Below are 12,355 nucleotides of genomic sequence, written 5' to 3'. Positions count from 1 at the left end.
CAAACAAGCCCAACTGCTGCCTGCTTTACAGAACCTCCTGGATGACTACGGATTTGTGTCACTGCCCATTTCCATGAAAGATTTATTCATGCATTTTGCACAATGCCACAATCCCACATGCAACTTTTAAAAAGGATAATAAAGGATGATCTGCATGACTGCCTTGGCAAGCGCAATACCTGCCAGGCTCAACGGCCGGTCTCGCGCTGCCGCTTCCCGCGCTCTCAAGGACCCGGGAGGAGGAAGGCGTGAAGGGAATCCCGAAGGCGCGAAAACATCGCGCATGCGCAGGCCTTCCGCCTGCGACAGCCCAGTAGGCCGGCCGAAGCGAGCGGCGATGGGATGTGGGAGCTCGCTCGCTCGCCGCCCCGCGTGTGCCTATGTGGGGCACGTTACAGCCCCGTGACGTCAGCGCCACGCAGGCAGCCAGGCAGGCAGACGGCGAGAGCCCCGCGCTGGGCGGCCTCTCCTCGCCGCCGCCGCCCCGCCTCTCGCCGCCCGACTCGCCCGCCTCCCTCCCACGGCACACCAGGCAACGTCTCGCGGCACACTAGTGTGCCGCTGAACACCGGTTGGGAAACACTGGCCTAGTGTTTAATAGCACAACCACTAGAGGGAGCATGGTTGCTTCTGATTAATGATAACTCAAATGATTTTCAGCCTTCCTTTCAGAGGAAAAGGGCCTGGCATCCTGTGCTAGGCATAAATGTTCCTCTGGTATCCTATTATTTTATTTCGGTTTGTTGTTCTTGTGATGTCATATTCCAGCTTTCTAAATCATAACTTATTTCCTTAGACCCTTTCCCATTTATTATATATACACACAAAAAAGTTTATCAGCGATACCACTTCTTCTAAGCATCCTGGTACAAGTTGTACAAAGAGCATTTTTATATTTTGATTGGGCGTTGATTACTTTCAAGTGTGTTTTAAGAATGCATGAATCACCCATGCTTCCTCCTCCATCAGACTCAAACTGCCTTCCCCTACCTCCTTCATGGTACTGGTAGCTACATAGACTGCTAAGAATACAACTACATTACTACAAAGAGCTTGTTCCTTTTCCTGTTCCATCGCTATCCTTTTTCACTTCTGTGCCATATCTAAGCTTGCGGCAGTGACTGTATTGTTTTCTTAACCTAGAAAACTGCTGGTACTTTATGAATATATTTATGCTGATAGTAAAGTTTTGAACGATGGGCTATTTTTAAAATTGTAAAAAAGATTCCTGAAGGGAGATTTGCACAAGCTTATCTTGGCATAAGTCACAACAAATGGTCCGTCTCTCAAAATGGAAAAGGGGACAAATTAATCCCTGCTGATGAATAACTAAGGAGAAACCTTTGCTTTTTTTTCACAGGTGATACAATACGGATAATAATCATCATCAAGAAGAAGCCAGTTTCCTGATACTAGTTCTGATGTTGGCTTGTTCTGCTTTTTCTCAGAGACCCTAGTAGGAAAAGCCCACATTAAGGAGACACTTGTTGCTTAAGCACGCAAAAATTGATTTTGCCCACTTCCTGTTAGGCCACCCCAAGGTAAGTTTTCATGGGTATGTGTGTGTACCTGCATATTTATACATACACATACCTGCAGTGAACCACAATTGGTCCAGCATGTGCAGGATTCAATGATTTTACTTTCTTTAGGAATTTGAGCATTCCAATAGGTGTGAAAGGCACTCCAAAATCAGGCCAGCTGGTGAAATGAAGCTGTGTCACAAGCCTGGGAGCTTTGCAGCCATCAGAAACCTGCTAGAGAGCCAGAAACAGAATATGAGTATGACCATTGATTTCTTTGGCTAAAATCAGCAAACAATCCAGTTAGTGTGACCGATCCCTCCCTCTTCAGACATCAGCAATAGCAGCCTAGACTAAGAATTAATTTAAAATGTTCAGTATATAAAGAGAATTACAGAGTCACTCAGCTGCCAGCAAAAAGCATAGAAACTGCAAGTCATAAGCATATTCCATGACCTTGCATGTTGTGCTCACTTAGAACTTAGTATTCATGCACCCACATTTCCCCTTCTTTCAGCAAGAGTTATTGTGGGGACACCTTAACCTGTAAGCACCCCTGGCCTGAGACTGGCAAGTGGATGGGGAACGATTTACCCCAATTGGAGCTAGAGACACTTCGCTCCCAAAAGAAGCTTCAGAGAACAGAGAGCTACTAGAGCCTTCGGTGTTTAATGGCAACATGAAAACAAAAACTACATGCAGAATGCCAAATGAAATCTCACTTCGGGCACAGTTTAATAAAATGTAAGTATTGAGTAGAGCTAAGTTTTCATCTGACAAAAACAGTTTTCACTCAACAAAAACAGACAATTCCAAGTACGTATTTTAGAGGTTAAAAATAGATCAGGAATGTTTTCCAGTTATGAGAAATATTAAATGGGGTCTATAACTTACTGACTGAATACAAAACTTCCGAATAGTATAATCCACAAGAACTATACAGTCCTCCACAGAAACTCGGATGTTTCCATAAGTCCAGCATCCCTGATCAGGCCAGTACTGGAAACACTTGTCCTGTGCAAATGTAAAGAACACACACAGTCACTTCAAGCTGCAATATATGCCCCTCAAATAACTGAGCTGTACTATAAAGCTGTACAATTATTTTGAGTCTATTTAAAGTATGCTTTTTAAAATTCTAAAACTGAAACTGACACCGCCTAACTATATTAATAGTGAGTTATGAAATATAATAGGACCAAAAATTCATTAAGGTATGACTTCACCCCCCTATGATTTCTAAAAGCCCGTTTCTCCAGGTTGCAGGATGCAATAATTTCAATCCAGAGCCATTTGTAGCCAATGGTTACATGACATTCTTTTAAAAATCTATACTGCATACAATGAGAGAATTGTTGAGAACTCTGTCAACATTTCTCTATGAATGCCAGGAGAGGTCATCCTTGAGCAATAAAAGTTGCATGCTTCTCAGTGACCGAGATATATTTATTTTGTTAGCATCTGTATTGGAATTGCCTTTAGATGTTTTTCTTGTCTTACTGCTTGGGTTTGCCACCTTGGGCTCTTTGGGAGGAAGAGTGGGATATAAATTTAAAAATTATTACTATTATAATTTTCTGCTTTCCAAACACACCTTATTCACTTTTAATTAGCTACCTAAAAAGCACAACAGGAAATGAATATGCACACGAATACGCTCCAGCCATCATCTTCTACCCTGCTGCAGATGTGCTGGGAAATTTCATATTGTATTTTATGAAATCAGTTTTATTCTAGGAACTAGTAATTGGGCTGGAAGGTAAGCTGGAGCCTGAAAGTCCATCTAGCATTCCAGGAAAGATAACGAAATTTGGCAGTGGATTAGGGAAGAGAAAAATGCAGTCAAACAATTCTCAGCCATTCCTGCCCCCCACAACACATGGCTACTAGTCATAATAACTATGCTGTGCCCACAACACTGGAGGCAGTAATGTTTCTGAATACCAGTTGCTGGAAATTGCAGGAGGGAAGAGTGTTCTTGCGTTCAAGTCCTGCTTGAAGGTTTCCCACAGGCATCTGACTGGCCACTGTGGGAACAGGATGCTAGATGGGCCATTGGCCTGATCCAGCAGCCTCTTCTTGACTTCTTACACAAATTACTATCTTAAAAGACGTTTTCCTAACCCTATGCAAGTGTATATTCCCAGGTGGAAAATAGATGCAGAATAAATAATACATATTTTCCTACCAATGAAAACTATGTGCAGTGGACGCTCGGGTTGTGAATGTGATCTGTGCGGGATGCACGTTTGCAACCCGCAGTGACGCGTCTGCGCACGCGAGTTGCAATTCGGAGCTTCTGCGCATGCGCAAAGCGTGAATTAGCACTTCTGCACATGCGCGACCACTGAAACCCAGAAGTAACCCGTTTCAGTGCTTCTGGGTTTCGGCGGTCTGCAACCCGAAAAAACGCAACTTGAAGCGTCTGTAACCCGAGGTATGACTGTATCTCTAAAGGTAATTCACAACTGCCATAAACCAGGGCTAAAGCCCGAACATTCACATTTGACTGAAAACATGATTCAGAAATGACACACAGACACCATTAAGTTTCTCAGTTAGTCACCAATTATTTGCTCAGAAGTAAAGAAAGTTTAGTTAAGCCAGCATGCTGCAGCGATTGTGTCAGAAACCCCAGACTTATTAAAAAACTCGGAACAGGAAGTGGTAACATTAGTAACAGTCTTGTGAGTTATGGGAAAACTCCAAACAGTATGAGGGGAAATATTTTCAAAATGTGTCCTACCTCTTTTCTCTCTTTCACATTTGTTAACATGACAATAGTTGCAGACTTTTGTTCCCATATCATCCTCCAGAAATCATTTACAGTGTCTTGTTTAGGGCCTACACATACAACACAGCTATTTAATCAAAAACTATGATGACCACAAACAATACTACTGTACTGTTAAAAAGGAAAAGGGTAAAAATATTTATTTCCTTTATTTAAAAATATCTCATCGATAATAATGTTCAAAGCAGTTCACAAGATTTAAAACCAACCAAATAATTCCACAATAAATACTAAAGCAGTAGCAATGCTGCCCAGAAGCAAAATTGTCAAACAAAAGCCCAGGCAAATAAATCTGTCTTCATCTAGCACCTAAATAATGCTAGCATATGTGTCATGCATACAAATGTAGACAGGCTATCCAAAGAGGCAGCAAAGGTCCTGTCTAATCTCAGAAGATAGGGCACTCAGTGTAGGGCCTCCAAATATGATGTAATGGGTAACTTCATAGAGGACAAGGCTGCACTTTCATTAGATGGAAATGGTCTGATAACAAATCCATGTGCTTCCCATATTTACTGTATGTTTAAAGCGGAGCTATGCATCTTAATGCAGCTTATTAAAAAATAGCATTTCTCACAAAATAGAGATATTACATAAGAGGAATGATGTCATTGTGACCATGCTATCTTTCATTGTCCAAAATCTCCCTTTCATTTTGACTTGGGGTGCTTCTAGATGGCAACTTCTCACACAACTGGAGCACCAGCAGGAGATGGGCGGAGACGGGACAAGGCAGGGACTTTGTAGAAGATGTAATTCCTCATGTGGAAGGTTGGCAAAGTGGTGGTTAATTTCTCACTACTGTTGCCTGGCTGCTCACACCTTTTCCCGATGTGCTATATAGGGCTCAGCCTTGGGCCTGGCTGCCTGTTGATGTAATTTGGAGAAATGGATGAAATTGCACTAAGTGCTTAGTCCATGTCTTGAGCAGCCCATCCTTCAAGTCTGGGTTCTGAGTTCTGAGTTAGCATGCCAGCTGCAATGGATGGCATAGAAACAGTCCAAGGCTAAATGCCTGGAGCAGGGCTACTCACCTACCCTCCCTTTTCTCTAAGGAATGTGTGAACATGCAGAGTGGGGTATAAAGCCAAAGCTGTATTCAAAAAGCTCTTTAAAATCTGACTGCCTAAGCATAAGGGTAAATTCTGAAGAACACATTTGCTGAAATTGCTTTGTACATGCAGATGTTTAAAGCAAAACATTTAAAAAGAGAAATGGATGAAATACAGTGGTACCCCGCAAGACGAACGCCTCGCAAGACGGAAAACCCGCTAGACGAAAGGGTTTTCCGTTTTGGAGGCGCTTCGCAAAACGAATTTCCCTATGGGCTTGCTTCGCAAGACGAAAGCCCATAGGGAAATCTCCAGGGACCTCTTTTAAATGCTAGCGGTGGGGAGCAAAGCCTTCCCCCCCCTTCAGAAGAGGTCCAGGAAGGCTGGCGGGGGCCGAAAGGCTTTGCTCCCCAGCGCCAGCATTTTAAAAGCAGTCCGGGATAGCAGGGAAGCGCTTCCCGCTATCCCGGACGGCTTTTGAAGGCAGGAGAGGCATGCCGGCAAGTCTCCGCCAGCAGCGGCACCGCTGCCGCTGTTGGCGGAGCACTCCGCGAAGCCTGCGCGGGCTAATGTCAGCGCGCGCAGGCTTCGGCATGCGGGCAAGTCTCCGCCAGCAGCGGCAGCGGTGCCGCTGCCAGCGGAGCGCTCCGCAAAGCCTGCACGCGCTGACATTAGCGCGCGCAGGCTTCCGCCTGCGGGCAAGTCTCCGCCAGCAGCGGCAGCGGTGCCGCTGCTGGCGGAGCGCTCCGCAAAGCCTGCGCGCGCTAATGTCAGCGCGCGCAGGCTTCGGCATGCCGGCAGAGGTCCGCGAAGCCTTGGCCGGACAGCTTTTGAAGGCAGGCGGGGGGAGCAAAGACTTTCGCCCCCGCCAGCCTTCAGAAGAGGTCCAGGACCTCTTCTGAAGGCTTGCGGGGGGCAAAAGTCTTTGTCCCCCCTGCCTGCCTTCCCAGGGGCTTTTAAATCGCCCCGGACAGCGGAGAAGTCCTCCGCTGTCCCGGGGCGATTTTAAAATGCCGCCCGCCAGCATTTTAAGATCGCCCCGGACAGCGGAGAAGTCCTCCGCTGTCCCGGGGTTTTTTAAAATGCTGGGGGTGGGAAGAAAAGCCCTTGTCCCCCCCCCCCAGCCTTCAGAAGAGGTCCGGGGACAGACTGTCCCCGGACCTGGTCTGAAGTCGGTTTCCCTAGGAACGCATTAATTGATTTTCAATGCATTCCTATGGGAAACCGTGCATCGCAAGACGAAAAAACCGCAAGACGAAGAGAATTGCGGAACGAATTAATTTCGTCTTGCGAGGCACCACTGTAATGGAGATACCTTGAGCTGCTATAAATTTATTCTTTTCCTTGTAGCCCTGGAGGGGAAAAAATGTACACAGTTGTCTTTTAAACTTACGCTCTTACAATATGAATTTCAAAACTGTCAATGTGCTGCTTGCTTAACAAATTTAAAAAGTAATTTAAAAAGAAATCTATTCACTTACATCTATATATGAAGCATTGATGTAATCTGAACACTGAAGTCCACCTATTTGCGTTAAAACTACCCTGGAATGGTCGTCTGTAAAGAACAAACATACACAATTAGAAGCTCCTTTGGCAAATATAGATACAGTGCTGACAACCTTCTGAAACACATTGTTTTCTTCTCAGCAACAAAACAAACTCTAAAAACATTATTCTGCCTGATGAATACCTTAAGCCAATAGCGACACCATTTGATTTATTAAATTTGTATACCACCCTTCATCCGAGTATCCCAGGACAGTTCACAACACAAAAATGCAAAATGAGAATACATAATAAACACAAAACAAAACAAAAACCATTAATGAGACCATGAAACAAAATCAAATTTACTGATGAATTCTACTTCAGCAGTTTTACTCCGCGGTCCACTTTTAAAGTTCCTTTCTCAAAGAATATTAACATTAAGTTTTCATCTAAGACTAAAATACCATCTCACTGTTTCGGAATGCAGCCATTTCTATTGTCAAATATTTGTCCATTTATAATTTTCATGTAGAGACTGACCTGTTTGTCTTACGCAGACAGAAGAAGGGCAGGTTAGAAGTGATACTTGTCCGGGATCAGCATATGAACAGCCTTAATATGGCTGATGCTATTACTGTTGCCTCCAGCAGCAACCAGCTAAAACCATGCCAATGTATCATCAGTGATGTACAGCCATCCTAAACAATTATATTTCTCTCTCACAGGCCTGGGGTGACAGGCCTTCCCTTGTTTACATTCAGCCCCTCGTGTAAAAAGGTGACCCAGCCTAACGGAGAGACAGAAGCCCTGGGACAGGGCACTGCTACAAACCCTGATACCAGCTCTGTCCCCAAATGCACTCAGGCAAAACTGTTACAGGACCTAATGGCATCAGATAAACACCAACAGGAACTCATTCATTCATGTGCAGTCACCCTATTCTCTTGACTGTAATTTATTTTAAATTGATTTTAATATTGTACTTTTAAATTGCTGCAGGTCATCTGAGGCCTTATGATGAAGGGCAAGAAAGAAATCAAAGCAACGATTGTCATCCTGGTATCACCTACCAACAAGGACAAAGCTGAAGGAGAACTCAGGAAGTTTGAGTCCATTTATTTAGACCATAATCAAACCATAATGGTTACCTCCCCAGTTATATATGTTTAGCAAAGGTTAGAAAAAACCATGTTATCAGTGTTGTGAATTGTCAATGTGATTATCTTAAATATACAGAGCCCACCCATGATGGGGGTGAAGAGTCCACCTCAGGTGGCAGAAGTGCAAGAGCTCCGTCCGCCTGCTTGTGCCGCCAATAGGGAGGTGTTCTGGCATGTGACATTGCCAAGCAAGTGGCAACACTTTGAGGAGTGCCCTGGCTTCCACCAAGTTTGGTGAGAGGTGGGAGTGGTGATGGCGGAAGTGGAGGAGGGGGAGAGGAGGCAATTCCTGTTTTGCCTCAGGTAGCAAAATGGGACAGGTCTCCACTGTAAATACGTTTAAGCTTAACACACAACAGTCACTGTACATCTTGGTCATTTGGCCGAAATGTTTACTATTTTTCACTTTATCCATGCGCATTTGTATCTGCCAACTGAGAATAGTACCAATGCATGGATCTGTTGAAGGAGACTCTAGTCGATAAAAGCTAGGGCTAAAGCTTGTAGCCTTTAGATGCCACAATACAGTTGTTTCTTTCTGCAACAAATTAAGATGGGTACTTGCATGGAAAACACTATTACTTTAATAAGAATTTGGTCCTTCCTAATATAAACCTTATTATTTATAATAAATCAACAAATCATTAATACTTACAAGGTAGTATGTTGGGATATCTGTTCTTTTCTCTGTTTTCCTCTTTATTTGCCATCTCAAGTGTTCCTTGCATATATCCAGGAGGTAATGACTACAGGAAAAATATGTAGTGTCAGTTCAAAACAGCATACTATAGTGAGTAGTTACATAGAGGAGATGGTTTAAGTAAAACAGTTGTATCCCATGGAGCTCAATAATGCCCACATGAAAAGGTTAACAAAATTCTTTGAATCCATCAACCCCAGGAATAAGTTCCAGTTTCAAAGAAAGATGTGTGTTTGTTGTTTGCACTGGCAACTTGAAATAACAATCTCAAAATGACTCATGTAGTGACCATGCCATTAAGAACTGAAGCATAAACATTGAAAATGAACGAGATTATCGAGTATGGATGAAGGACTCAAAATCCCAGTCATGTGAATCCAAAATAAGAAGTTCAAAATATGCAAGGCAATAGGACAATCAAAGTGTGTGTGTGATGTGATTAACTTAATGTGCTATGTTTTTAGAAATCTATTTCAATCCACATATAAATGCTCATTAGAAACTATAATGACTATAAACTTTTAAAGTTTTTAAAGAAGATATGTCTGCATAGAAATCCAGGTTCCAAATCCACACCAGGACCTTGTGCTTGTAATTTGTGGAAGAAAACTTGCACTCACTTACAATTTAAGTGACACATGTAGTTTGCGCCTTAGACATGCCCATCAAATACATAACATACCATCTGACCATCAATGCCAGAAGGCAGCGTTGATATTCACTAGGTTCATGTCCCAATCAATTAGGGCAGAAATGCACCTGGAGGCATGCTTCTATGGACAGATTTCCAGCTGCACTGGAAAGTGTGCACACCTGTACCACAATATATCCTTGGAGTCAAATCATTCAATCCTAGTAGGAATAAATACACTCTCTCTCAAGCCAGTAGTAACATGCAACACCTTGTTATACATCACTCTATCCGGACCAGGACTTCCGTGTTTTAAAATAGGGTTTCATGTAGTTTGCATTACTACATTTAAAATAGGTACATTGGTACATTCTTCCATTTTGGAGGCAGGGTAAATTACCATTAGAAAGTAATAAACATAATTAGTGAAGGAGAAGTTTTTTTTACTATGAAATCACCTAATATATTTAGGAGATCCACACTGTGCCAAGGCATCAGGATGTATTTAATTATTATTATTTATGATTTATTTATTTATAGACATGCAAAGATAAAACATTTAATTGACAGAGATGCACTATTACTTTTAAAAAGGCACATTTTAAGCATATAATCATAATAAAAACTGCTGACATGCAATCCTGACAATTATAGCCTCCTCCTATATTATAGCACTGCTGCATAACAGAGACGGTTTAATTGGCATTTGCTTTTTCACTTAGATGAACTCAAATCTAAACTAATGCTGTTCCTTCATTGCCATGGCTGCATCTATGAGACCTGATGTAAGGAGTAAGTTCAGCTTCACAGAACTGTTCATATGAGGTCAGAGAGCAAACCCAACATAGTATGTTCCTTTCTGCTAGTGAGCGAGCAGCCAGGAAAAAGAAAGCCTTGCTGTATGCAACCACAATGTAGCAGGAAACGAAAGAGCAAGCCTGCTTTACTGAACGAGGTGAGGATCGTATTTACAAGAAACCTTCAGCACCATTAAAAGCAGATATTTAGGGACTACTGCTAATAGGGAGCCAGAACTTGGGGGAAAGGTTCCTGAGTAGCAACATACACTCCTCTCTGGGTTGTGCTCAGATTAACAACATGCCTCTGCTTCCTCAAAATTGTCATATATTTTTTAATCGGTAGGAAGGTCAGGATATCACAGGTCACTGATTCGAAGGGGAAAGCTGTAGATTTCCCTAGGTATCTGAGAAGCTTCAGTTCTCTCCACATCCCATTCGCAAAGCGGCAAATAACAGCACAATGATGCACAGTTGCTACCACAATTCAGGCCTCAGCAAGATTCACGGATTTTCGGCACCTACCCATATGCCTGCACGCTATTCTGAGTTGTGGGATAGCTTGGTGATTATTTATCTCTTTTCTCCACAATAACTAGTTGCTAATCCCCATTTCTTGCAACAAGGCACTGTGGAGTGGGAAACTCCATAGCTTTTAAGGCAAAGGTCAGAATGTTTGATAGGAGATAGGATTTCGGAAAGTTGTGGCACACGGGACAGAATGTCGCTCAGATATGTAAGTATTGGGAGAAACTCCCTAGGTTTGGAGAATATGAACACCACTATGAAATGACATTGCTTTTTCTGCCTTTCCCCCTTCTTCAGTATTTCTACAGGAGAGAATTGCCAAGGCCCTTAATTGTTTATGCTGTAGCACAGTGGCTCTGTGTGTGCTGGAAATGATGTACAGGAACTTGGCACATGAGAACCTGGAGGGGTGGCTGAATGACCAGTCAGGATGGGCAGACTGGAAGCAAAGCTGCCCTGAACCTGAACCAGCCAGGTGGAGTAAAACTATGATGGTGTTTGCTCAATAGAGGCACCCTGCAGAACTCCTCCCATCCCCCAATATAGCTGGCAAGGAGCCTTATAAACTATCAGTGTGAACGGAAGACCTACTTATTCACCCAGCCTTTTGGTTGAATGCTGCACTTTGCAAACAGGTGTTTTAACTACCTATGTGTTCTTTCCTGCTTTGTTGTTTATTGACAGCTGGACTGTATAACTCTATTGTGTTTTTTTATTGGCACTATATTCCTCTTCAGGATTATTTTGTATGAGATAAGTTGATAAAAGGAAACATAGTTAAGCACACAGGAGCTGAGAATGAAGAGCCATTTTGAGTTCAGGCACATCATGGATTGTAAATAGAATACAAGGCCAGCCCCCTACATGGCTTCACTGGCAAACCTGGTCATGCCTCAGCAAGATTTTTAATGTTTCTAAATGGCACGGTATCAAAAAGGAAAGATGGTAAGGTTTACATAGTACAGGCCCATACCTTAGCCTGAAACAAATGCCAACTGATGCACACATGTAAATTTTAAACATGAGGTCCTACACCTTTTCTTCTTTTAGAGGAAGAGTAGCAGGGGGAGCCCAGGCAGATTAGCAGGATATAAAAAATAAAATAAAAGTATTACACACAATTTGTTACCTGTACTTGCTGTGTCTTTGAAGAAAACGCAACATTAAATACAAAATATGAAGACGTACATTAAATTCCTCCCGAAACAACTTTCCATCATCAGCTGCTCTTATCCGTATTTCATGTTCCAGATGTTCCACTGGAATAGGAAAATACTTTTTTGGGCCAGAAGGAGACCTTCTGAGAAGCATCTGTTGTTCTGCTGGATAGAATGCCAACATAATATATATTATTACATATGGTATGAATAATGACACTGCAGTTCAAATGTTCATTTAGAATCCCCTGCTCACCAAAAGAAGAAGATGGGTGCTGGCTTTTAAAAAGATAATGTGTAAAAAGAGTCTAGTAATGCTAAGGAAGAATTTAATCTTCAACTCTCAGGTGTGTTCCTAAGATGATGATTTGGGAGGGGGTTGGGGTGGATGAAAGCTTCACCAATAGGAGCTGTGGTGGGTGGGGAGACTGGGAAATTGGGGACAGACAGTGGGTGGAATAGAAACACATCAAACTCAAGCAATGTGTACAATACTGTACTGTGCAAATTTGACTTGAAACA

At 42.7% G+C, this 12,355-nt stretch overlaps 1 protein-coding gene across 4 annotated transcripts in view; it reads right to left on the bottom strand.

Annotated features, from left to right (window-relative positions):
• LOC308578260 (receptor-type tyrosine-protein phosphatase epsilon-like) overlaps positions 1-12,355 on the bottom strand; it is a 28,952-nt gene that overhangs the window by 12,385 nt on the left and 4,212 nt on the right. For 2 of the 4 annotated variants that reach the window (XM_081178506.1, XM_081178508.1), the window contains exons 3-9: positions 11,865-11,998; positions 8,676-8,766; positions 6,851-6,927; positions 6,685-6,721; positions 4,270-4,367; positions 2,418-2,537; positions 1,594-1,757 (exon numbers count right to left, since the gene is read on the bottom strand). In XM_081178506.1, coding sequence (XP_081034632.1) covers positions 1,594-1,757; positions 2,418-2,537; positions 4,270-4,367; positions 6,685-6,721; positions 6,851-6,927; positions 8,676-8,766; positions 11,865-11,998 — 721 coding nt within the window. The remainder of the gene's footprint in view (positions 1-1,593; positions 1,758-2,417; positions 2,538-4,269; positions 4,368-6,684; positions 6,722-6,850; positions 6,928-8,675; positions 8,767-11,864; positions 11,999-12,355) is intronic. The other 2 variants (XM_081178507.1, XM_081178509.1) reach the window with 1 other exon arrangement.

The sequence above is a fragment of the Podarcis bocagei genome (genome assembly GCF_964188305.1).
Source record: "Podarcis bocagei genome assembly, chromosome: W".
Classification (NCBI taxonomy): Eukaryota; Metazoa; Chordata; class Lepidosauria; order Squamata; family Lacertidae; genus Podarcis; species Podarcis bocagei.
The sequence above is the reverse complement of the archived record's forward strand: the minus strand, read 5'-3'. Positions and strand labels throughout refer to the sequence as shown.